Here is a 27,203-nt window from a genome sequence, read left to right on the forward strand (position 1 = left end):
TCCGTCCCCTGCAAAGACTCAATTTGGCACTCCATCGGCCACCACAGTCAGCTGGTACATCATTCACTGACACTTCATGCAAAATAACAAAACATGACTACGTATTCCAAAAACATAAACCAAAAATAGAGCTATTATTGTTGCGGACATTATTGTCACATTTACTTTACATATTCAGTCGGTGAATGAATGCCACATGCCGGTGACTCCAGCAGATTTGGTCTTGTGGCGTTTGTCCTTCTAGCCGGTCTTGGGTTGGAATTAGCAAAGTTAATAATTAACAAACAAAAAGCCCTGCGTTTTAGTGTCAGTACAACACTCACGCACTCTGATGGGCCTGCCTTTTACCTCACTATGTAAATATACTTAATATAAATTAGGTAATTTTGCCTTTATTTCCTGACTTTCAATTATCTTTAAAAAACAAACAAACAAACAAACTTATTTCAGCTTGTATTTTTCTTTAAACTGTTCCAAGAAATAGATGTGTGATTCAGCTGCAGGTGTGGACTGACCGAGCATTTGGAAGCTGAGTCCTTTTTTACATGAGGACACTTTGTCAAACACAAGCGCACACACACCAGTAAACCAGCAGGGGGATACAGTCTCATGCAGAAAAGATTCATAAAACACTGTGTGCAGTTCATGAGGGAAGGCATGAAATGCAGCAAAGTGCAAACGCATTCTTTCATCGCCTTTAAAAAGCCACCAGTGCACGTGCTGTCCTGGAGGCAGCAGTCCAAGCAGAGGTTCCCTGGACCTCCCTCTCTCCAGCCACTTCCTACATATCTTCTGGGGGAATATTGGGAGGTACCTAAACCAGCTGAGATGCATAATCTCTCCAGCTTGTCTTGGGTCTTCACCCAGTACCACGTGCATGAAACACCTTACCTATGAGGCTTTCTGTAGGCATCTTAGTGAGGCCCCTGAACTCAACTCCATGACCTACTACTCTATTGTCATGGAGGTGTCTGTGTGACTGAGTGATCTTGTCCTGGACAATTTGCTGCTTGTAGCGTCTCTTAAGGCAAATTGGTCCTGGGTGAGGGGCCTGACTAAGACCTTGACTTATAGACCAATGGTGCAGGTTACCTTACCCTGGGTAGGGTTACTGGGGCCATCCTGGAGCCTGGTCTGGAAGAGGCCCGCTGTCAAACAAATTAAAGCTAGCTTCTGAGAGCAATGAACACCATTTTTACTTCAGAGATTGTAATTGTCTCCATGAGTTTACAGTGATGACAACAGAAGCTACCATATCTGATTTCTTATTTAATATCACAACAAATGTTCAATAAATGAAAAGCTATGGCGTTCAAAAAAGAAAAACAAAACATGCATAAAACACTTATTGGTCTCAAAGGATTCACAGACAGAAGAAAAAAAAATAATCTAGCAACAACCAAGTTTATTTTATGATACACTGCCTACATTATCATAAATAAACAGATTCAGAATCCTTACCCACATAACCCCTGCCGTTTCTGTCCGTTGTGGGAGAGCTGCCTGATGATCAAATCACTTGAGTTAACTCAGCAAGGTTCAGATTAAGATACAGTATTACTTGCATGTATTGCTTTACAATATGCTATAAAAAGTTGAACACGCCACTTTAGAAAAATATCAAAATAGAAACAATCCCCGCCACCGAGAAATCTTCCAACATCCCCTCGAGTAAATGCATCCTTGCTTGTTACTCCAAGCGGATAAACGACCCCATTCGGAGAAACCTGGAGCGTCTTTACAATTTTGCCCAGGCGGAACTTGTGACAAAAATAAAATGAGGCTGTTTGGAGAAAAAAAAAAAAAAGAGGAGAGGAAAAATAAAAAATAAAAAAATAAAAGGATTTACTTTCCTCCTCTTGGAAACACCTGCAGCCTGTGAGGTGGGCTATGTGGGTGCACGCTAAACAGCCAGCCCTGCATAAAGGACCGAAGGATCAGAAATCTTATAAAAACAGGACAAAAGAAAAAGCACAACAGAGCACTACAACTCAACGCGTAGAAACTCACATGAACTGGACTGGCAGGGATGGACGAAACCAGTAACCTGTGATCGCTGAATTCTTTATTTTCCTCATAATTTTCTGTTTGCAAGTCTTAAACGAAAATGTCGATGCAAGAGGCAGAAAGCAGAGTAAACTTTATAACCTCAACCTGCCAAGTGTAAAAATCGCTACAATACACAAAGCTGAGAATTAAAATTTAAGCCATGATCACAAATCCCGTTATGAGAGATCTTAGCAGTGATCAGCTATTTAAAAAAAGATTAAAAAAAAAAAAAAAAAAAAAAGAGCTTCTAATTCATGCTTGAACGTGGGCCGATTTTCCTCATGCAGTGATGTGACCTGATTACACCACGCCTCCTCCCAACACAGACCACATGAAAAACGTTTGAGCTGAATCAACCTGAGCACCATAGAAATAAATCAAATATTCTACTTAACACTATAGCTGGAGAGAAAATGTTGAAATTGATACCAATGACGCACTGATTGTGAAAATTTGGCCTGACAGCGATGCTTACAGTGACAGTACGGCCTAAAGCTAATGCTGGCTTTTATTTATCTTGTTTTTATATTCCTCTTTTGTGGCAGGGAAACACATAAATCATCATCATATTAACTAAATATCATTTTATCAAACCATCTGTGAACATTTAGCACAAAACAGATGACACACAACAAATAACCCCCTCCCCCAATGCCAATGAAATGTCATCATATTTGCCAATAAGCTGATCAGTTAACAAGGCCAGTAACAACCAACACCATTCGATACATGAGTGCGTCCCTATTTGATAAAGAAACACGGGTGTAGACATTCTGGTGTTAGTATAAGCGCTGCTCTGTGCTTGGGGATAAAAAGAAAAAAGAAAATTATATATATGTAGATGTACGGGAGGGCACTAAGTGCTAATAGTGTCCAGGCACTTCACCGTCAGAAAACACCTGGCACACGGCGTCGGAAAAAAAAAAAACTACAGTATGACCTTTAAAAACTACAACCATGCACGGATAAAAATGACCTCTCCGTTCTGCACTCATTTCTACATATGAGGGTTATAATACACACAAAGACACAAACAATTCACAGATTAAAATCAACATTAAAATTAGTCTCTTCTGACTGCCACAAACAGTGTTATCCAGAAGCTACTGTTTGAATATACCTCCCTCTTGTGGCAGGAGGAAAGTCAGAGTCCAGAGAGGACAATTTTTAATCGTTCCAATTAAATCTGTCCACACATGGAGGAAAAGAGGTGAGCAAGGTTTACTGCTTGAGTTGTGGTGTGCTGTGGTGGGCGGCAGGGAGGTGCTGTGGATATGGCGAGGGGCTGCTGATGGTCTTTACTTGGGGATGCCCTCTGTGACACCGCTGCCGCTGATGCCCAGGTAGGTGGCGACTTTGTCCACGGCGCTTTGGACCGGGACGACGACGCTGTCAGAGAGGCCTTTGAGGGTATTGATCTGATCGGCGTCCAGGTTCTGGTAGACAAAGAACAGAGAAGCGCACACCACCACAAGGAGCAGGAGCTTGAGCAGCAGGGGCAGGAAGCTTCGTCGAACCGGTGCTGCGTTTGGGGAGACCGTGAAGCTCGGCCGGGACAGAGACTCAGAATACAAGTTGTATTCGGTGTGGACATCGGTCTTCACGCGGGACTCATCCAGCCAGTACTCACTTGGTTTTAAAGGCCGACCAGCTGCCCCTCTGATTGGACGCCTGCAGGTCGCACTGATAAAAAAAAAAACCCCAAAAAACCCAAAACAAAAGCAGGAAAAATTTGATTAGACTGAAATTAAATAAATACATCTGTGCACTCAACAGTTTTCCCCACAGCTCGCGCTCACATATTACGATCTTTTCTGAGCAGATCAAAAGGATCTAGACCCAAATTTAAAGATTTTAAATATTTAACCTTGCCATTTAAAGAACTTCTTTTCTTTGCACAAAATAAAGCAACATTATCTTTTTGTGCTGTAATGTGAATTAATCTAGTTCCAAAAAAACAAAAAAAAAACCCCAAAAACTCTAGAGCAGAGGCATCTCAAACTCGCGGCCCACGTCACCCCTACTTGCATAATGCAATTTGGCCCTTGAAGTTATTTTTTGTTAGGGAGGATTTGTTTTTTTTTTTATTGAGTGTTAAAATAAGTTCTTTAAAAAGCAAAAAACAAATATTCAATATGAAGGCCATATGAGCAGAGAGTACAAACATGTTGAGGGATTGGCTGTGTTAGTTCAGTGAGAGAGTATTTGTAAAGAAAACATTTTTTCACTAGCAATCAAAAACTAATGTGTACAGTTATGTCTGCATTTTACTTTTGCTAAATACGAACAAAACTGTAGCTGAAGCGCTGCCACATATCTGGCCAGAAGGAGAATACCAATTTGTTTATTTAGTAGTTCAATAAAAGGCTGCTCTAGAGCATGAGGTGAATACTTCAAGTGTGAGCTGGGTTTTGAGAGGAACTGATTGAAGTTTTCGTCAATGGGAATTTTTATGAGTCTTTGTGACCAATATTGTCAGCACACAAAACAAAAATTCAGTATTTTCTTCAGTTGATTTTTTGTGTGTTCAGAAAAAAAACTTGTATAAGTTTTGGTATTTTATTAAAAGTGCTCCAAGTAGATGGAAAGAACTGCAAGTGATTTACAGCATTTCCCAGCCATTTTTAATGTCTTTGTTAGAGATGGACCGATCCGATATTACGTATCGGTCCGATACTGACCTAAATTACTGGATCGATATCGGAGAGAAATATCAGTAAATATCAAAAAGCACTTGCAACATGGCATAACTCGGCTCATAACCGTAGCACGTCGGAGCAGTATGCGTCACGTGATAGAGCGGCTGTGGGTGCGGGACCTGTCTGCGGTCAGGCTGAGCATTTGGAGCCTCGCTACCAAACCGGCATTTCATCTCTGAGAAAGTGATCCCAGAGAGAAGTAAAGCAAGTGTGTAAGTTCATCTCTGAATGTTTGTAAAGCATTCCAGCGTTAAGCTTAACAACAGATATATGGAGCGACTGCCTCTCTCCCTCCCTCTCCTGCTGCTACTTCAATCATGAAACTGATTAATGATCAGCTGATCGGCTTTTCTGTCGCGACTGTCTCTCTTGTTTGTTTATCACCCACTTCGCGCCAGAAAGAGGAAACCAGCGGCTGAACAACAGCAGCACGTTTACGCTTGATAAGCTGTTGTTAGAATTTATTTAATATTACTTTCTACACCAGGATCCATTTCTGCGCAGCTAACGGCTGGTAACTGTGCAGGGGCGGATCTAGCAAAGTTTAGCCAGGGGGGCCGATAGGGCATTAACAGGGAAAAGGGGGCACAAAGACATACTTTTCTTTCTTATTCTCATTTAAAATGTCTAGCTGTTACGATCCAATGTTGTCAGTGTTTTGTGTTGGGCGTGACTGTTATGTGTTTCCTGTTTTACTTTGAAGGTCTGTCTTATCTCAGTGTGTTCAGTTTACGCTTCCTTGTCTCGTCAGTTCTGATTTGCCCCAGCTGTGTTTCCCTCCTGTTGTTCATTCCCTGATTGCTCCCTCTATGTATTTAAGCCCTGTGTTTCAGTTTGTCATGGGTCGTGATCATTGTGATGTTGGTATTGTAGTTTTGTAAATAGCTGTAAATAGATTTGTAAAGTAGCAATTGAGTATTTTTTCCACCTTGTATATATTGTTCACTGTAGCAGCCTAGTAGGCGTGAGAAGCCATTTTTGTTGATTAAGTTTTCTCCTGTTTTTCATGTAGCGAGTTAGGTAAGGGAATTGTCTTTTGTTTGGTTTTCAGTTTGGGTAAGAAAGCATAGGGACCATTAGGGAGTTTTGTTTGTTATTTTTGGCACTGCTCACTGCTGAAGCAAATAAATGGCTGCTTAGCATTTTAAAAGAGATTGTTGTTTGTGTTCTTGCTTGGGTGGAGTGTGAGTGGGCCAATGTTTTGTTGCGTTCAAGACAGGCCTAGACCTAGAACGTAACATAAAGAACACGCCAGCGAAGACAGACGAAGGCTGAAGCGGTCATTCTTGTTTGGGTGGTGTGTGAGTGGGCCAACTTCTTGTTGCGTTCAATACTTGCCTAGACTAAGAACGTAACACTTTTAATAAATAATTATCTGAATCTTACACCCAAAGGTTTAATCTGATGTAAAATGTATAGAAGTCCATTACTGTATATAGTACCTATTAAGTCTAATATACCCTAGTAAGCTATAGTACTTTTTCCCTTTGGGAAGGTACCAGCTGTGCAGTCTGCAGTTCTGTTGAAGAAAGATGTTGAATCTATTTAAATATTGTAGAAAAATAATTGATTTCTGTGGATTTTTTTTTTTTTTTTCCCACACTGCATCAAATTAAAGTTGATTATGTCGATTAAGCATCATGAGGTGGAGGGTTGGGGGGGGGGGTGGTTCCCTATTTTTTATTTTTTTTTGCTTGGAGTTTACAACCCTATTAGTTAAGTAGGTAAGTACTCCTTAAAATACCAGAATAGGAAAGATGGAGTAGGTTTAAGTTTATTAGATTAATCATTATTGCTGAACTATGAAATATTTTGGGTGCAGTGTATTTCTTGCATACAGGTATAACAATAGCTTTAGTGGGTTTTTAAAACTTGAGTTTGAACTTATACAAAATGCAGCAAGATATTAAAAAAAAACAAAACAGTTTTATTGATTAAAAACACACTATATCGGATTCATATCGGTATCGGCCGATATCCAAATTTATGATATCGGTATTGGACATAAAAAAGTGGTATCGTGCCATCTCTAGTCTTTGTATGCTATGTTTAGCTTTTTTATGTAGTTTGGGTAAAGTGTCAAAGCCAAGCAGATTTTTAGTTTGAGCTAACAAATGTTGATCAGTTTTACTTACACACCTTGCAGATTACTGGCTTTGTGTTAGCATTACGTAGTAAACAGTAGGGCTGCTCGATTATGGCAAAAATGATAATCACGATTATTTTCACCGAAATTGAGATCACGATTATTTGACGATATTTATTTAACCCTTTAAGACCTACCATAGAACCAAGTCCGCCAGAGCTTATATTATTTTTTTTGTACATGCTGTAGTGCCATTTGTGGGAGCATTTCAAGTTGCTATACATCAATACAACTGTTATAGCCCATATTTTAATAATATGTATGCATTAAGTCCATAGTAACTACATTAATTGCAAACAAGTGCAATAAATTACAAAAAAATTGAAAATCGTTTTTGTTTTGTTTACATATATTTCTACTTTGAGAAATTTAAGAGGTTTATCCCTCAAAACTTTAAATACAAAAAAGTTGCAAAAAATAGTTTACAACAACAGGAAATTTATTTTGAGTGTCTTCATAGTTTTATTTTGGAGATACAGCAATTTTTATATACTGCAGGAAAAACAAAAAACAATCCTATGATGCAAATTTGCAAAGAAAACAGCACGTGCATCAAAATAAACTATTTCCAGCTGTGCAATTCGAGTTCTAAGCATCCCAGCAACTATTCAGAAAAGTATAGAGTCAAACATGACTTATAAAAACACTAGTATAAGTATAGTATAGTATAGTTTTTTACTTAAGGCCTACAAGTAAAAAACTACATTTTCCGCAAAAATGACATCACTTCCGGTTTCGGGCAGGAAATGCGATAGTTCGAGTTGACGTCTTTTTCAAAGTGGGAAGTGTTAGGAACAGCTGATGGATCGGCAAAGCGTGTTTCTGGAATATTATGTTTTTGTTCCTGCAAGCGCTTTTTATGCAATTTTTGCAAAGCTTTATGTGGAAGGAAACCGTGACCGAGGACAAGCTGATGGCATAAGATGTAAGTACAACTCCTCCGGTTTCATATGCAAAACAAATTATTGCGCTAGCTTAGCGGTTCAGGTTCTACAGGGATTTAAAAATAGTTACGCAAAACGGAGTGTGCTGCTCTGACCGGCTTTAAAGGGTTAACAATAACAATGTATTGAATAATGACTTTAAAAAATAATATAAAATAGTGTGCAAATACTGATAACAGTGCAAATGTTTGCAATATAAGAAATAAATGAAAAATGTAAACATCTATGTTTAGTCAACTTTGCAGTGTTGCTCTGTGGTGCAGCTACTACATCGTAGCAAAGTTTACACACTGTCTACTTGATCCACGTCTAACTCCGCCAACCCATAATGTTTCCACACCACTGAAGTTTTTTTTTTAACCTCTTTTCAACCAACGGCAGTCACTCTCCTCTCCAAATAACTTCTGCTTAGCTTTCCGAGCTTCCCTCGGGTCCTCTTAATTGTTGTGACGCGTGTTCGAAATGGAGAGCGGTGCGCTTGACTTACCACACGGAGCAGCGCGAGAGTAAAGCATGAGGGAGGGTCTAATAATCGGCTCAGTCATTTTTAATGATCGTTGAAAGCCCAGATCGTAATCGTGATTAAAATTCGATTAATTGAGCAGCCCTAGTAAACAGACATAGTCACAGCCTTCTGTGTATTCCAAATTATAACAACTAGAGCTGGGCGATATGAGATTTTTTCATATCACGATATGTTTTTTTCATTTCAGGCGATAATGATATATATCACGATATAAGCCAAATAACTATATTTGTAAGATTTAAATGTGCCGTTGCTCACAAGTAAAATGTGAAATAATCAGCAGCTTGTTTTTATTTAAATATTTATTTCCCATAATAAGTTCAACAGGGTAGATGTACTTAAGGAACATGAGACTTTTTCAGATAGATAAAGGCAAATATTGCAAACTACACAAAAGGCAGCCGCTAAAGCGTTTAAGTTTCAAAATAGAACAAACGAAACAGACTACTAAATTGTCAATTCCACTTAGAAACAAAATATTAATTCTAAAAATAAATCTTAGTTTGTTTTACAGAAGAACAGACAAAACTGACTAACTTTTGTCAATATCAAATAAACTGAGAACTAAAAGGAAATTCTCAATCTCTCCTTGTTGTATAGCTTAGCTTTTCAAACAGTTTTAACAGTTACTTTAGTCTGACAAAAGCCGAATGACGAATTAGCGCTTCCAGTCAGAGACTGAGGCTACATCCACACGTACACGGGTATTTTTGAAAACGGAGATTTTCGGTTTTCGTTTTAAAAAATAATCCCGTCCACACATAAAGGCAGAAATGAAGGAAAACGCTGCTATGAACATGCCAAAGCAGCAGGTGGCGCTAGATTCCTAACCGTGCAGAAATGTTGGCCAATCAGAAGTCTAGAAGCCTCGGTGGGAAAAAGTAAACAAAGTTGGGGCATAGAAGCAGAACCGAGTCGTATGTGTGGAGGGACAGTAACTGTGTGTATATGTAAGCATTTAAACACTGCAGAGAGTAGAATTAACAGTAACAGTATTGTAGAAATTCATTTCACCGAAACAATAACGTGGCGCACAGTGTGACGCATGCACCAGTTTATTGTATTTCCAGACTTGCTTTCGGCACAATTTACAGTGCACGCTACTGTTTTTTGTCAGACTTGAAATAGCCGAAATACCTTCACACTACGGAACTTCTATGGCTCTTCCGTTCGACAATCTCTCCGGCATTGGAACCATCATCTGTTTTCTCTTCGGTCACGCTCGGTTGATTTTTCTAGTCGGCACACTCATTTCCTCCATTACCCGCTGGCTGCTTCCCAAACAAACACACGTGCGGCTTGGCACTTGTGCTGTACGTAACAAGTCACGCGACGTGACGCTGCGGCTGTGATTGGTTCAGCTCTGCGCTACTGAATTTGGATCGGCTGACCTTTTTTTTTTTTTTTTTTTTTTTAAGAGGACAAGAGCGGCGAGGTCTATCGCGATAGCTTAATTTCTCTATCGAGTAAAAGTTATATCGCGATACATATCGTTATCGTTCTATCGCCCAGCTCTAATAACAACCCATGTTTAGTTTTTTTTTTGGCTACCAAGAACAATTACACTTGCTGGAGTCTGCACTGTAGCACTGTCAAAAGCCCTCCGACTCTCTAACACATCACAGTAGTCGTGTTCTTTAATATTTCCAAATATCCGGTTCGCATGTTCCATACAACTGTCTCAAAACAAATAAAGACAAATAACATAAAACATGATTATCAGGTGTTACCTGATGCCGGTTGGTGTGCTTATTTCATTGGCAAGGATATCTTCAACCACACTCTCAGTGGCCTTTTTAGGGGTCTCTTCAGGAATTTCCTCCACCACCTGTCAGTGTAACATAAAACATGTTCACGCAAACTGAAACTATGCTGTAATTATAGTGGGGAGCGATGAAGGGAGATGAGCAGGTTAGTGAGGTATGCAGAGCTTGAAGTCAACATCTTTAGTGTTATGATTTCAGTGTTATTCTAGTGGCACTCTTTTTACCTAACTAGATGCTGATACTAAATAAAACTAACCACAACTCCTGGCCTGAAGCTGGTGAAGTTTTAGTTTAAAATTGACTTTAACCTCCTAGGACCTGGTGTCCACATATGTGGACATCACATTTTGGATTATTTAGACCAAAATACTCAATTTTGCTCTACAAGGGCCTGATATCCACTTACGAGGACATTATACTGATACTGTTCTACTAAACAATTGAAACAAATATCCTCATGTGGCTCTTATTTTTCTTAAAAACAAAAATAAGGTTAAAAAAAAAAAATCTGGTAATTCTTTCTTTTTACATTTATCAGGCCCCAATATGCCCAAATATTTTATAGTGTCACATTTTTACTGAATATTTCCTTTTGCCGAGGAAATGTGTTACACATTCACCCTTTTGAGCTGAACATTGGGAATACCACCACATCGCACCCTGCAGTTAAACTGAAGCTGTGCAAACTCTGCGTGCTGCAGAGTGACGAGAACGTGCATGCATTCAGTTGGTGATGCAGAAAAACATCATCAACTGAATCCAGAGTGGGTCAAGTGACACATGAACTTATCTTTATGCTTGGTCTGTTTTACTCTGTGGGAATTGTTGTGAATAAGATGGGTTAGAAAAATATTAGTCTATTTGTTGGCTTTTTAGTAATCTATAATATTAAATAACTAAATCCACTTAAGACACTTTGCACTCTGAGACTGCCAATTATTATTACTGATGCAGAGCTGGTAGAGTGAGCCTCACCTTTGTCTGCCGTTTGCTGCTGGTTCTGACAGTGACAGGAGCTTTTCCTCTGCTCCTCACAGACTTCTCTACCACAGGAACTGGCTCTGGTTCAGGGGCAGGGACCTCCTCTGTGTGAAGATTGAAATGAGGGAACATCAATATCATGATGTGTATTTGTAATACCCATGGGATATTACAAATATGTATAATGTGTAATACTCATGGGCCTATTGCAACCAATTTGAAAACTTTTTCCTCGATGAAACCCCCAACCAACCAACACCCCCCCAAGGGCTCACCGTCTTCTTTGTCGCTGTACTGGTCGGAGTTTGTGTTGCCGTTCTGATTACTGTCTGCCTTGGGGAGAGTTGTAACAGTAGGAGCTTCGGGTTCAGCTGGAGGCTGGTCCAAAAGCTTCTGCAGCCTCTTCTCATACACCTTACGGGTAGAGGCTGAAAGGACACAGAGGGATTAAAGGGGAAATAATTCATGCCTTTCATTAAACGTTTGCATAGTATTTGCCTTAGTTTTCTTTTCAGATTTACCGGTATCTTTGTATCATTTCATTTTCATTGTATGATTATGCAATGTTCTGCATAGTACAGATTTTTATAATTTTTTTGGACAATGGATTTGATTCTTATCATAAAACGTTTTGTGTTAGGTGTGCCTTGATGCATTGGTTAATCTGCCTGCATATTGTTTTTTTTCTATCATCTGGTTAAAATGCTCGCTGATTCACCGTACTGACTGGCTGTGGAGGCTCATCTGCACGTCTCCCTCTCCTCAAGCTTTTTTTCCTCAGTTGCTTTTTGCATTTTTCTTATTTATTATAAGTGGAGTGGGAGTTACCAGCAGTAACTAACAGTAGAAACAAACTTACTAAAAATGACTGTTTTCAGTTTTAGATTTGTTTAGTTCACTAATTTAGCCCAACTCTAATCTGTTTCTTTTCCCTGACCTCTCATCACCTTTGTATTTAATCATTGCAAGTAATTATGTTCATCTCACATAACTAATATATTAGGCTCCTTGTAGTCGTGGATTTAGCAACAATCCACGGCACAGTGTAACAAATGCACTGCCATTTTTATTTTTATAACTGGAAAACCCTTGACTAACTGTTTTGCTGTTACAAAAAATGGGTTTAAAAATATAATTTACCTTTAAAACAAACATATTCTCTTATGACAGCATAGGTCTTGACATTTATTGTTGGACTAGACTTGTTTTGACTACGGTGTTGTACATTTGTATAGTCTTGGGTTGGGTTGGAATTAGATCAAATCTTACACTAAAAAAAAAAAAAAAAAAAAAAAAGAAGCCAGATTTTCCTGTTTCGACTGTGATTAGTATAAAAATATCACGCTATTCGTATCATTGTTTGATTCAGTTTTTAAAGGATTTATTGCGATTGCTTTTTTTCTTTTTTTAAATTTTCCTTTTTAAAAATATTTTTAATTTTTCTGTTTGTATCTGTGCTCTTGCCATCTTGATAAATTACATTTGTTTTATTTTGCATGTGTAGGACATGAATGAATGAATCCAGGGAACTCACCAACAATGGGTCCTACGTCCACACCATGCTTTGCCAGCTGCTGTTTTAAGTCTTCATCAGTCAGATCTGTCACCTCCACTTCCTCCGCGCGAGGCTTGTCTGTCTTTCTGGTAGCTTTCTGTAAAAAAGGTGAAAAAAAAGAAAAGAAGAAACATTAGTGTTGCAATTTTCGAAACATAAACCAGTCCAATCAGACGCGTGGAGACTACCATCAAACCACAGGTGGGAAAAAGTAAAAATAAAACCTAATTTTTAGCAATTAGAAACTTACCCTTCCGGAGCGACTTTTGTTTGACACCACCGGGGCAGGTAACTCTTCATCGCTGGAGAAGGTGTCTGCAGGTGGGGTCTTCTTGTTGTTCAGTACGGTCAGGTTCTTCAGATACAGCTGCACATACACTTCTTTTTTATGCTCTCCGCTCGGAAGGGGCACATTGTTTGCCGTAAGCTCGTTTTTCAGCTTGTCTTTCGTGAGAACTGACGGATCTTCGAGGAATTCTGCCATTCTAACTTTATTTTTATTGTTAAAAAATCTCTGAGCGATTTCCTTCGTGACTAACGGAAGCTAGTTCGCCGAGCCGCTACAAACAACACCGGGAACGTGACGGAATAGCGCTGTTGTCAAACAGAAGTGGCGCCTACCCGCTGCCAATTAAGCTAGCAGGACAGAAGCGGTTTATTAAGATAAACGCCCAATTCTTCTCGTTAGCCTATCGGTTCAACTATTTACAGATAGCTTTGATTTTTCGAAAACAGATAAGCGCGTTTGCTGTAAATGAAATCAGTGAAAAAAGCTAAATTAACTTAATGTAATTTGACTGAATTAGCTTAGCTTCAAACCGGTCCACTTGCTTCTGTCTGTCCGCGGTCGCAACAGGGCCAAACATCAAACAGCGCCGCTATTGGATGGAAGTCCTCAGTAAACTCTTCTCTGATTGGCTTGCTATGAATGGAACCTTGGCAGGCTGCCGCGACAAAGAAACCGAAGCTTTGTGGGTTTTGGAGAACAGCTTTACATTAAATCCCGTCGACGAAATTCGCATATTAGTTTCATTTTCAGGACTTTATTGATACTGGGATTTTATGAAGCGGCCAGATGCGAGTTTAAAACACTAATTTGATTCGCTGCAACAAGGAAAGAGATAACAATGTTACAATGGCAATAGCTGTTAAAAGCTTTCATACAGCTGCAGTTTCTATCCATCCCGTTTGCCACATGAATTTAGTCTAATCATTAGTAGTAAATAACTTGATTATCTGTAATAATATAGAGCCCCTACAGATTTTCATGCTACACATGGCAATGGGCGTATGTTCCACGATTTAGATGAAATCTGCCTCTGTAACAGAAGAGGGCAGCATAATGCCGCATAGTTTTTGAAAAGAAATCGGTTATCCAAGGCTTAATGCTGTTTATTATGAAGTCAGAAAGCAAGCAAACTTTATTAACGTTATAAATGCACAAATGCTGCTTTGCAGGGATAAGGCAAGCAGGTATAATTACTTGGCAACTTTCACAAGAATAATAAAAAAATATATTTAAAGAAAGAAAAAGAGCACTGAAAAAAAGCCAAGAATATGTTTTAAGACTTTTTTCCATGGATGTTTACCAAGGATCTGCATGATCATCAGATTTTAATCTATAAGCATGAATACTTTTGTAGACAGAAGGACAGCTTAAAAGATGAAAACATGCTTGCTATATTGCATTACAAGTTGCACATCTTTAGTTTTTTTTATAGAGTGCTGGACAAATGGGGTCATCTACTAATTGGAAGGTTGGTGGTTTGATACCTTGCTGCTCCTTTATGTATGCCAGAGTATCCTTCGGTAAGATACTAAATTTTAAGTTGCTCTCTGATGCATCCATCAAACGATGAATGTGTGTGAATGTTAGGTAGAAAAGACATATAAAAAGTGCTTTTATGAATGGGTGAATGAGGCATGTTGTATAAAGCACTGTGAGTGCTCAAGTAAAGTAGAAAAGCATTTACCACTTGCAGAAATGAGACACCGGAAGTTGGGATGGATGTTTATTCGGTGGGATGGTAATTGTGCTAAAGTGACATTTCATTTCGCTGCACTGAATTGCTGAACAAACACGTGATGTTGGTGGTAATTCAAGAGTCTGGGAGAAGACAAATGTTGCCCAAACAATCTGTCAATTATTTTTAATGACCCCTTAACAGAAAATCACTAGGTGCGGATCTACGCACTCCCTCACAGACACGGCAGTGTTCGACTGCCTCCTCTTTGTCTTGGTCTCTGAACACTCTCCTCCTCCTCCTCCCCTCAGTGTGGGGACAGTGGTTTGAGGTGGCACTGTGTGGCTCCCCACCTGTCCTTCAGACCTGCCCCTCTGGGGCTTTTCTGGGATGCTGCTGCAGAAACCAAGCAATTGATCCCCACCTCAGCTCCAAACCACACTAAAATACAGCACTTGAAGTATAGTTCAGCTTTTCCATAGCGGATTTGCCAAAGGAGTGTAAGCGTAAAAAATGTTGAGCCCTTGAGAAACACCTCTTAAGCTTTCTTTGTATGTAATTTATACAGAAAATAAGACTTGGGCCAAGAATCACAGAGAGTGCCTCTTTAAGCATAACAGTCATGGCCTCTGAAAAATGATCAAAGACTACTCTTTAATCGTCAACGTTCACATTTTCAGAATGAATTCATTTGAAATGGCCCTGCTCCACCTAATGTCGAGCAGTCAGTTTATTTGATGGCATTTCTTGACAGATGATTGTTAAATAAACTGACAGAACAAATGTAACAACTGGCTGAAGGAAGACAAAAAAACAATTTAGGTGAAAGCAAGAGCCAGCGGGCGGCTACCCCGAGAGAGAGAGTTGAATTGGCAATTGAAATATTAAATGTTGTGTTGTGTTTGGAAAAGACGGCACCTCTCAAATGAACTTAAATGCCAACATCCATGTTCTAAAAGAGGATTTCTGATCATTTAGAAAAATGTTGAACGCAGGCTCCTCGCTTGAGTTTATCTTGGATTTTAAGCATCTCTACATCCAAAATGAGCCAACCACAGAAGTACCTTAGGAAAAGTCAACCTTTACCACCCAGTCAATGTCTGATCCAATTCCACTGACACAACAAAACACATACTTGTGAAATTAATCGGTCTTACAAAGCTTCAGCATACTGTATGACAACAGACCTGTCACTTCCCGGGCGTAGAACTGCTGCATGGTCTAAATTTACGCAACAGGCGTGCATTCATTTCCCCCCCCCCGTCTAACAAGATTCACAAATTTTTACATAATGTGAAACATTTTGCAGTATCACGAAAAGCTAAAAACGGTCAGTTTTGCTGCACTAATCTATCACAACAATCTCTAATCCTCCAAGGATGTTATTACTTGCTGCCAAACTAATTAAGATCAAATCCTGGGCAGTTTCCTGTGCAAAAAGGAGGGTAGGATGCGGGCAGCAGTGTATTTCACCAGGGTTTTGTGTGTCCTGGCTTAGGAACAGCCATCTAGTAATGCTCACACAGTATATTTTCATCTGTTGACAATCTAAACTCTACTTAACGGACACACACTTAGTTGTAGACATTTCTGTCAGAAGGAAAAATGAGACTGCCCTTCTGGCCCTTGCTGATGCCCATTTGGCGGCCTGCCTGTTTGTATCAGGCGTACTCCTCCGTGTATTTGCATTCCTATTATGATTTAGGCTTTTTCCCGTTTTATTTGGCTATTGAGAGCAGAGACAAACTTGCTCATGTCCTCGCTGAACTTAAGGCAAACATAACTGTGTGTGAAATTTCAAGTAGTCATTGAAGATTTTCTATTAAGTCCCCACCGAGGCACTCATGTAGCTCATCTGGTGGAAAATTTAGTACAAGCCATCCACTTGCCTAAATAAAGGTTCAGCTCTTATCAGTCGGAGCAGTTGCTTGTGACACTGTACTGCTTTAGAGCTTTAATTCACTTCACAGTTTTGCTCATTGTCAATAAGCACATACAAAGGTTCAAAATGTTATTTTTTTACAAAAGTAATTTATGAATGTTTCAGAGAGGTACTAAGAAATCAAACCAAACACCAAAGTCTTCCTTCTTGTTCTCTTTCAGTTTATTGATACAAAATTCTGGTGCACCTGATGCCCCATTTTTATTGAAATCAAATCAAATCAATTTTATTTATATAGCGCTTTAAAAAACAACAACTGTTGACCAAAGTACTGTGCAATAGAATAATCAGATAAAATTTAAAAGGAAAGTAAAATAAAAGATAAGAAAATAATAAGAATAAAATAATGACAGACTCATACAGAATTAAAAGCCAAGGAGTAAAAATGGATCTTAAAACGAGTTTTAAAAGTATCCAGTGTTGGAGAGGTCCTGATGTGTAAAGGCAGTTTATTCCAAGAAAACACATTTAACGCCCTATCCCTTTTAAACTGAGCAATCTGCTCAAATCCTGTAGTTCAGTAGTTCAGAGGTGTCAAACATAAGGCCCGGAGGGGCAGAATTGGCCCACCGAAGACTCCAATCCCGGAGGGCGTGTAGACTTCTGACTTATAGTTTTACAGTTTTTCCTACTGATAAGGTTTCCGAAGGTTGATTCTGTTCATCTGGACGTGACGTTTTCAGTGGGAGAAACGTTTCGTCACTCATCCAAGTGACTTCTTCAGTCTCAGCTGACTGCAGGTTTCCCCAACCTTATAAACAGTACGTTTGCATAAGGATTGAAACTAGCACCACTGAAGGAACAATGGGCTGGGAGGTCAGTTCCTTCATCATAATTATGCAAATTCTCATGACCATTGCTCAACAACCACTGATCAAAGGCCATGAGTACCATTCACAGAGAGTTGGGGAATGGCTGCAATCACAGCATTGCACTGATAAAGTTGTCCTCCATGACCATTTAAACGGCATTAAATGAACTAAGTAACATTTAAATGATAGAAAAGCTCCTGTATTTACTTACAATAGAAATTAAAAATAACATTTCCTGTCAATTAACAAAAAACTTGTCTGTAATTTTACACATCTATGTCAGATTCCCTCCATTAACCACAACAGCATTTCTCTGTAATGTAGAAAAACTGAGACGTGCTTTTGAAATTGTGCCTCTTTTCTTAATTATCTCAGGGATTCAATGTGTAATTAATCTTCTTTACACTGACAGCAAGTGGAGTTTCACTTTTCTGGAATGGCTTGAACTTGTTGTCAAAGAAAGCTGCATCTGGACCACAATGTAAAATGAGTAACATCCCTTCTGGAGTCCATCACTAAGGTTATGTTAGATTCTCTCCAGGTGATGGGTATCAGTCAGCGTTGTTATCCTTGATTAAAAGTCAGCACTTCCTTGATACTATTGTTTTAGCAGTACTAATGTTTCTTCAGATAATAACTTCAGGAACAAACAAAGGAGTGTGTGTGTACATTTGCAAAAGTGACAGAAAAAAAAATCCTACAAAATCCTAATGTTTCTCTGTATCTGCTGTCATGAAGAGAAACTGTTTGAACAGTCTGCAAACTAGTTATCCAGATCAAAGTTGCTGTGCTGTTTTCACAGTTTGTCTCTGCTACTCTCAGTTGGCTAAATATATTACTAATGCAAGTTATAGGAGGGCAATCACTTTTGAGAGTCTCAGCAAGAATCCACTGCTATTTGATACCAAATGTCACAAAAGTTAATGTCAGACAAAAAAAAAAAAAACACGTTGGAGACAGTTACCAGGTTACCAGTTACCAGGTCACTCGCAGCTTGTCTAAGGTTAGAGTGGAGTGAATTTTAAGAAACTAGAAGATTTTGCTTTTGAAATCAAGTCTTAAAATGATGTTGAAATAGGTTTTTTGTTTTTCATAATTATGTTCCAAACAGGTGTAACTTCTACAAAAATGGATGGATAGTAAGTGACCACCAATCCCACCCTAACCCTGAATGGACTGGTGGTGATGTTGGGTAAGCTTTTTTGTTTTACATGCCTAACATGGCTGAAGACAGTGGCTAGTGGCCCTTGAATAAAAAGAAAGGGCAACCTCACACAAGTGACTGCCAGAGCCTCAAGTTAACAGGAAAGAAATATTTCCGTGCTTAACTTGGCAAAAGTTCTACACAGACCTGCCTCTGCTTAGTTTTTCTGTCTACATGGCCGAACACAGGTACCAGACCAGCATGGGAAGAGCCAAAGACTTCTCGAAAGGCTCCTGTGATGTGTCGGAAGTGACACCCCAATGCCCTGCGACTGTTTCCTCTCTTTCGCAGAAACCTGGGCTCTGAGCTCACAGGTCTCCACAGTCAAGCTAGAAGGGCCCATTAAGTGGCCCTAATGAATGAGAAGTAGACAATCAACAGAGACTCAGCAGGACTCACAGTTGCCAAGTGCCAGATCTGTGAGCTCGCCAACAATGCAGTGCATTCATCATTTTATTGCAATCATTGGCAGAACTGAAGCTCAATTTTCAACAATTAAGTACCAAAAAAAAAAAAAAGAGAATAAAGAAAAGGGAATGGATTTTATCAGAGCTGACAAACAGAGACCTCTTTGGGGATCTTCATGTGAGGTGCTTCCATAGACCGACGTGGCTTCTTGCAATTTCCTCGCCAGTTTTGGGAGTTTCTGGTGTCAAGTTATTTTAAGTAATAGATCTCAGCTCTGTATCTGCTGCAGCCAAGACAAATCTGGTACTTGCTGATACGTTCTTATCTTATTCAATTTTGGAAATGTAAAAACATTCAGGCCTCATTACCTGAATGAGCTGCTCTTCAGCTCATCCTACACCAGAACTATTTGGTCAGTAGACCCGAGGTGAATCATGTGAAAAAGGCACTTGTCTTCGTGTTTGCTGTTCTTCCAGGAGGTAGTCTTGATGGTTCAGATTATGTAGCAGCTCATAGTTTTGGGTAGTAAAACACCGCAAGCCTATCGATGCTCCGAAGCCTCACAGCGTGGCTTGTCCGTGCCAGCGGTAAAGGACAAATGTGCCAAAGTCTGCTGGGTTTGGCTCTTTTCTCACCCCCTGGCGTCCAACACCGATGTATCCAGCTGAGGTACAATAATTTGACACCTCTTAACCAGCTGGACCCTTTAGCGTGACAACCACTGCTTTGTTTTATATTCCTGTGTATTTTGAACGCAATAAAAAATTATAGTCAGCAACATCTAAACTGTGTTTTTATCCACTTTGGACTTCTGCCCCTCCCCACCCCCTTCAATCTCCTTTATCCCTCCCTTTCCTATGTGGGATTTAACGTACACTTTGTGGTAACCTTGCTAAGTTATCAGTTTTTTCTACGTCCTCTCATACTGAATAAAGGCTTGTTTCTGCACGCCTGCTTGTTAAGACTTCAAGGACAGCTCCCTCCATCTGGTATTAAGTATTCCTGGTGCCAGTGTCGGGTTAACTGACACTCCTGCACTTAAACTAATGGCAGCGAACAGTCATCTCCCGTGAGGTGCTCACCTTGGAAAAAATCACCCAGCTCTCTCATCCCCAATCATAGAGGTGCTCTTGCCACCCACTGAATGAAACCATGGGCATGAAAAGAGGGATTGTTTCACCATTCAGGCATATACGAGGGCAAATGAAAACATGTAATACGCATGTCCTGTCTTGGATTTGCTTTCCTCTCGAGCTCAATGAGACGTTGAGAAGTGAGAGCGGCGTGCAAACAGAAAAAGTCAAGAGTCAGCAAATCGTCATTAATAAAACATCTTCATTAGGACAGAAAACATGCAATCTTTTCTTTTTTTTTTCTCAGCAAATGAACCTAAAACTCAATTCTCATTCAAATGTATAAGAAATTTAGCTTTTAAAACATGTTTGTTACAGAATGGAGAAGAAGAAATGATAGTTAGGCACAAATACACACATAACATTTATTTATATATATATTGTTATTGTTGTTTTCTACAGCAACCATTCATCAAAACTGCTAGTGGAAGTTTGAAAAGGGAAGATATAATATTTGTTTTGTCCTCAGTGATCAGGTGCAATTTTTTTTTTTAACGTTTTCATCCGATATCACCTCGTGAGTCTGGAATGAGCCGAGCGGTTCACATGCAATTACGCCGTATGTTGGTCAGCACATTAGAAGCGCACAGCTTACAGACTTGGTAGTCACATTTTGTATTGGTGAGAGAGTGAAATGATTAAAAAAAAATTTCAATTTACTTCCAAGTAAAGAAAATAATTGCACTGGCAAAAGTGTTCACATGTGTTCGAGGTATTTTCCACAGCCTGCTCTTATCGCCTTCTTTCTGTTCAGCTGTGGAGCTGTATGCCATAACTGTCTCAAAATGTGTTTTTCCATGTTTTTATTAGACCACATCGTATTAGGCTGTGCTTTGAAGTTAGATTATGACTGTAAGCAAAATATGTCCTCCATGCCAAAGAGAAGCATCCCTCAGACCACAGGAGTGCAGCATCACTCACCTCTGAAGCCTCTTCTCAATGGAAACCTAAACAGCTTTTTAAGAATGAAGAGGTTTTTCAGTTTGTTGCTAAATATAGGCCAGTCCGGTGGGAGGTGACAGGTTCTACAGCCATTTTCAACAAAGATGAACCCCAGGTCCTGCCCAGAGCCCGGCGGGTGGCTACTGCCGGTGGTCCGCCTTTCTCTTATGCACCGGCTCTTAAGTAAACACTGCAATCCTGCGGTCAGCTACAGCATGGCAACGAGCAAAAGGACTCACTGTGTAGTTACACATAGCTATGGTGTGTTGTCTCCCTCTGGCTCACTCAAACTTGGCCTTGGGGTCGAGGGCCAGCGACAGACCTTGATGTGTGACTCCAGGAGCCTGCTGGGAACTCCTGGTGGAGGCAGTGTTGGGCTTGACCTCTCTGGACAGCTTTGATCAAACAGTTTCCATCTGCCAACGTCTAAATTAAGAACATTATCATGTTTATTGACATTGCCCTAGTTATCACTTTTTATGTGCAGGGTCATTAAAATTAATGAACACGGGTCCACGTTAATGAACCATGCGGCCACTATCAATCAACTCAGAAAAACATTTACTTTTTATTTATCAAAGTGAAATCATGCACGTATATATGTTCAAATTCAAATGCTTCCTGAGTTTACATAGTATTAATGGTAAAAGGTTGAATACAGTCCCAGCAAAATCCTAAACATTGTAATTCTACAATAAATACAGTGAGCTGATTACATTTTTACATTCAAAAGTTTAGTGTTTTCAGGAATAACAGCCAGGAATATCAGGTTCAATCAGGAAATATCTTAAAGCTGAATGTTTTTTATCAGAGGGGCAGGATAATATGCCATTAATCATCAGAATCATATCCAATAAAGCTCCAGATTAATCAACACAGAGAAAAACTGACAGTCCCGGTCCTTATCCGCTGAGGAAAATGAGGGGCAACAGGTAAGCCTTTATCCATTGAGCTCTGTTCTTGCATTGCTCTCCTATACATGGCGATCATTATTTAGGGAGTCTCAGCGGCTACCTGTAAGGACCACAGGGGTGGCAAATAGCAGGGTTGTGGCTTTCTGAGCTTCTTAGTGGTGCGAGCAGAAGGATTTACGGTAACTCTCAGACAAGCGTTCACAGCTTGGACTCTTGGCATGGATCTGATATTGTCTCTGGCTGAGCATCAAACCCACTGTACCTGAGGTCCAAAAGTACCTACACAAAACCCTAGGATGTTTGAATGATAAATCGCCGACATTTAGTGGCAGAACAAAAAATATTGGCCTTGCTGGGGATATCAATTTTAATTTTAATTTAGAGTGAGAGTGCCTACTGGGTGGTTTGATTGAGCAGAGATCGGCTTCTAGTCAAAAGTGACGTGCTCTTCTCGTTCAGACAAGGATATGAGTTTTCCTGCAAATTCAGCACAGGTGCATCACTAGAAAGCCACCCTGCAGTGTAAGAGCCGCCAGCGGGGGTGATATTGAATATCAGCTATGATTTAAAGTAAATTGACCAAGTTATCTTTAAGGTAATATCCAGTCCTTTTGGGACACACAATTTATTTCCTTATGTAACTGAACCTTTTTGCAGTCTCTGCTTTAGCCCACCATTGTAAGGCACTTCTGGTTCTGATAAAAGGGAAATCAGTTCTTGGGAGTGTTCGATGACAAAAACATATGGCCACAATAGCTCAAGAAGTTAATATAACTGACATGCCGAGTAGCGTTATGGATCGGCTGTGTAATCTGTTCTGTTATGCAGGATTAATGTCAAAACGGAGAATGTTTTTTAAATCACTGGTATCATTATCTTCTATGTGACATTCAGGTAAAATCATCATACACAAGGCTAATACTGTGCTTTATTAATGTGCTGCTTGCCGATGATGCCAAGAGGTGCTTTACACAGCCGCAGGACTGAATCTAAGGTCAAAGAGGACACACTGAGCCAAACACACCAACCGCCACCCTGGAGAAAAAAGCTATGGTGCTAATATTAGGGGGGGAGACTGATTACAGTGCTACTATTAGGTTCTGGCATCGATTTTGGACCAAAGTAGGAACGCCCTCAACACTTCTCTTTGGTGTTCATGCCCTTGGTCCTCAGTGGCACACTACATGATATTATGAGGAGCCAGACCAAACATGCCAAGCCAGACCACACCACAGGGTTACTCACAGCCGTTGCACATTCTTTTGAGGGTGAAATGTGACCTGGTCCTATTTTTCAGCAGCTTGTCAGGCTCAGTGTGGTGCAGGGAGGTAAACTAGGAAGGAAAACTGTTGTCACCTTTCTATAGCTCTTACTTTTTTCAGTCTTACAAGATGGTAGCCTTGGGTGTCAAAGTGAGACCAGATGGGTGGGTTGGCCGACTGCCGGCAGTCACTATGGATATGGACAGAGTGGATGTGCTTCAGCAGCAGACAATAAATGGAAATTGGTTTATTGGTGAAACATTGCGAGTTGATGGACACGCTCTGGCTAGGTAATAAATGTTTTAACCACACACATTAAGATATACTGTAAGTATAATGCCATATGTGAGACTGAAATTGAAGTGACAACATAATGATTTGGGGCAAATTCAATAAAAATCCCTGCAGCAGCTTGAGGAAACTGCATGTCCAGCTGGGTGTAAGACGCTAAAAACATTCCCTTCCTAGATGATGTCTGCTCCATTTACAAGAACATGTTTTTCTGTTTCCTCCCTCAACAGCGTTGGAGAGAAGGCCCTTGTTGAGCAGCGTCATCAGAGGCTTGGGCTGGAAAACACTGTCAGGCATTCAATTTGTCTGAGCTTGTCATCAGACTAAGCTCATTTTGAAAAATGCTTGTTATGACTGCTGCTAACCATATCCACCAACTCTGCGCCTGGTAAGAGGGGGACAGAAGACAGGAAGTCTTTCAGTCAGTCTGGTTATACTGGTTCCCAGCAGACTATCAAATGAGTGAATGGCAAGACTTTAACTGATTGTTTTACCCAACTTAATTGCAAAAGACAGAAGCAGTAAAACAGCTTTCTGAACGAAAAAAGTGAGCTCACTGCTGTAAAAGCAGCCCTTCCCTTTGTTAATATGTTGGGAATAGTTATTCTTGGAATTAGGGGTCAAGACAGTAAAATCAATCTCAATATCCTGAGTTTTGCCAAAAACCTTCATAGTCACAAAAGCTTATACTTCCCTCCCTCCTACCAATGTCTTCTACCATCCAAATAGGTCACCTAGACCAGACCTCTGAAAATTGGCAACTGTTTCCATAAGTGGAAAAAATAGAGCCAGACAAAACTTTATAGGCAGTGCAAAGAACTGTGACATAATTTTCTAGATGCCAAGAAAAAATATTCCTCTGAAAAGGATTAAGAATTAGTTTTACTAGGTTTGGTAGCCAAACTATGGGCAGAAATCTGTGCCATCAGAAACTGAATTTGAATAAGTTCAATTTGAATTTGAATTGCTCAGATTGAATCTGAATTGTAACTTGAATAAATGCTTTTGAAAACTGAATTTGAATTAGTCTAATTTGAAATTGAATTTATGGTTTGAAAATGATCATCACTAAATTGAAATTGAATTTTATATTTTGAAAATGAATTGATTTGCTTTGAAACTGCATTTTATCCTTTAAAAATTCAGCTCTCGAATAATTTCAGTTTCACTTCTCACCATTCAGTTTCAGTTCTACAATTCAATTTCAGTTCCAAAATTCAGTTTTTTGGAACTTACATCCGGTTCCGGTTCAAGCGCAGATTAATAGAACTATGTTCTACTAGCGGACCGAAAGTGTTACTGACGGGAATCTACAGCGTCTTGAGCTGAAGTAAGACTTCAGAAGTCATTCGTCATGTCGAATGACCAGCGGATAAACTCTCAGGTTGGTAATAAATGTATTACATGTATGAGAACAAGCGTCATGTTAACAAATGATAGCCGTAAGGTAACTTTTATGCTTATTGTAGCTGTTAGCTAAAAACGCTAATTTAGCGTAGTTTGCCCTGGATTCAGCTTTGACAACAAATATGATCGACTGTTTCTAGTAGAATTCCAAAGTTGTCATCTTGTACCCTCTCAGAGTACCCCTCTGTATGCTTGCAGAGACCCCTACAGTAGGGAAACATGCAAAACGGTGTCCAAACCTTTGTGTTTTAGCTTTATTTATGTCTTACACAGCATCCCAACTCTGTAGCTAACTTAATAACTTTAGCTAAAGTGAATAGTTAGTCTAATTCATTAGTGCAGCATTACTGGATCATCTCTGTTTGAAGTGATATAATATGATATACAACTATCACTGTGTTTAACTACCATAATAATTCTTAGGGTACTGAGTGAATGCTTAATTAATTATTTTTTTTTTAAAGCATACTGCTCCATTAATATGTTTGACAGGCTGAAGTTGTCGGGTCACCTCCTAAATCGACCATCTTTTACAGGTGTTTTGTGCCAGAAATGGAGTGTCCACTGAAGACTGAAGATACTGAATCTCTACGCCTTGCCATTGATCCCTCTTGTGCCTTCATCTAGACAAGAGACATTAACTTAACCACTCTCATATTCTCTGTACCTACATCACCTTCCCTGACAGTCGTAGCTTGGCTCATCCGAGGGTGAAATTATAAGAATGTGTTATTTTGCAAAGTGCTCTCCAGGGTTCCTAAATAAAATATGGCGTTGAGGTCATTTCTTTTGAATTAATCCCTTCTTCTGAAATATAAGAACCTCTCCTGGTTTTAATGGCACTTTGGATTTCTTTACTTTCTGTTCCACTTCCAAACCCAAATAGATGCTGACACAGTAACATGGAAGAGGGAAAGACGTTGGAAAGGACTACTACAAATAAACCTAATGCCTAACAATGAAAAGTGTAAAATAAGAACAATAATAATAAAGATAAAATATGAAGTAACACGTTTTTAGTATTTTATTTATTCCAAATGATCATCCAGATGTCTGTGACATGTGATGACAAACACCATAATGGAAGGCCTTAGTCATCACATGCTTAAACTCATCATATATTTTTGCATATGCTGAACAGGCAGTCAGACATGCTGTAACTGTGGGGTAGAAAACAGCATGAACACCATACGGCAGGGGTCTCAAACTCCAGTCCTCGAGGGCATGGAAAAGTTGCATGACACTTTGACCTTTGAGGACTGGAGTTTGAGACCCCTGTCATACGGAATATGACAGGTGTGGTTGAACTGCATGAAGACTCTGAAGTTTCTCTTCTCTTCTGGCAGGACAGGAATGTGGCCCAGTCCTGTGAGCCACTGTAAGGATGTACTTAGAGTAGAACTGGACTGTCACCGGCCTCAGGCTCTTCACCCTTTTCAAAGACAAAGCAGTCATTTAAATAAAATATTAGATATTGTTTACCTGTAAATGCACAAAGTAAATTTAGAAATGTTATTATTGTCAAGAGTGAACAAGCACTGATAGTGTAATCTACAGCTGTGGCCAAACGTTTAGAGAATGAGAAGTGTTGTTTGCTTATTTACAAAGTTTGCTGTTTCAGTGATAGTTGTATATCATATTATATCACTTCAAACAGAGATGATCCAGTAATGCTGCACTAATGAATTAGACTAACTATTCACTTTAGCTAAAGTTATTAAGTTAGCTAAAGAGTTGGGATGCTGTGTTATGCTGGGCTTACACTGTGCGATTTTTGGCCCATTTTGAGCCGATTTTTGAGTCGTGCGACCGTTTTGACGATCGGCCCGATTTTGGCCTTCATCGTGCGTCGTGTAGTATACGGGGGGTAACGAGAAGCGATTAACACCTCACGACCAGCTCCCGATCATCAATCGCTTGGTCGTGAGGGTGTCGCCGCAGCTTCTCACACTGCGCACGCGCAAACACAAATGTCAGCGAAAAAGACGGCGCAGCACGGCAGTGCAGCGTGTGATCTGGACACACAAGCGATGGAGGCACAACTTGTAGAACTATGGCAAGCTCACCCGAACCTTTTCGACGTGGCCTCACAAAATTATCACGACCACAACAACCGTGAAAATAGTTGGATTTACACTGCTGCTCAATCACAGCTGCCTGATCAATGTTTTTCATTAGCAATTTAGCAAAGTTGATGGTGGTGGTGTGTCTGTGTGAGTGAAAGACAGAGAGAGAGAGCGAGCAACAGAATTTCTCTT

General features: G+C 39.8%; 1 protein-coding gene across 1 annotated transcript; it reads right to left on the bottom strand.

The window, feature by feature from the left end:
* Positions 1 to 1,385: 1,385 nt before the first annotated feature.
* On the bottom strand, positions 1,386 to 13,519 carry tmpob (thymopoietin b). The gene is made up of 6 exons (XM_086299135.1): positions 12,917 to 13,519; positions 12,646 to 12,763; positions 11,387 to 11,539; positions 11,106 to 11,215; positions 10,095 to 10,192; positions 1,386 to 3,732 (listed from the first exon to the last, which is right to left on the bottom strand). Exons 1-6 carry the CDS (start codon positions 13,148 to 13,150, stop codon positions 3,348 to 3,350), a joined length of 1,098 nt encoding a protein of 365 aa, XP_086155261.1. The 5' UTR covers positions 13,151 to 13,519; the 3' UTR covers positions 1,386 to 3,347.
* Between the last annotated feature and the right edge of the window lie 13,684 nt (positions 13,520 to 27,203).

This window comes from Aulonocara sp. 'chitande type north' Nkhata Bay, linkage group LG7 (assembly GCF_057382095.1).
Source record: "Aulonocara sp. 'chitande type north' Nkhata Bay isolate Kocher_YH1m ecotype deep benthic linkage group LG7, A_spYH_male_GT1.1, whole genome shotgun sequence".
Classification (NCBI taxonomy): Eukaryota; Metazoa; Chordata; class Actinopteri; order Cichliformes; family Cichlidae; genus Aulonocara; species Aulonocara sp. 'chitande type north' Nkhata Bay.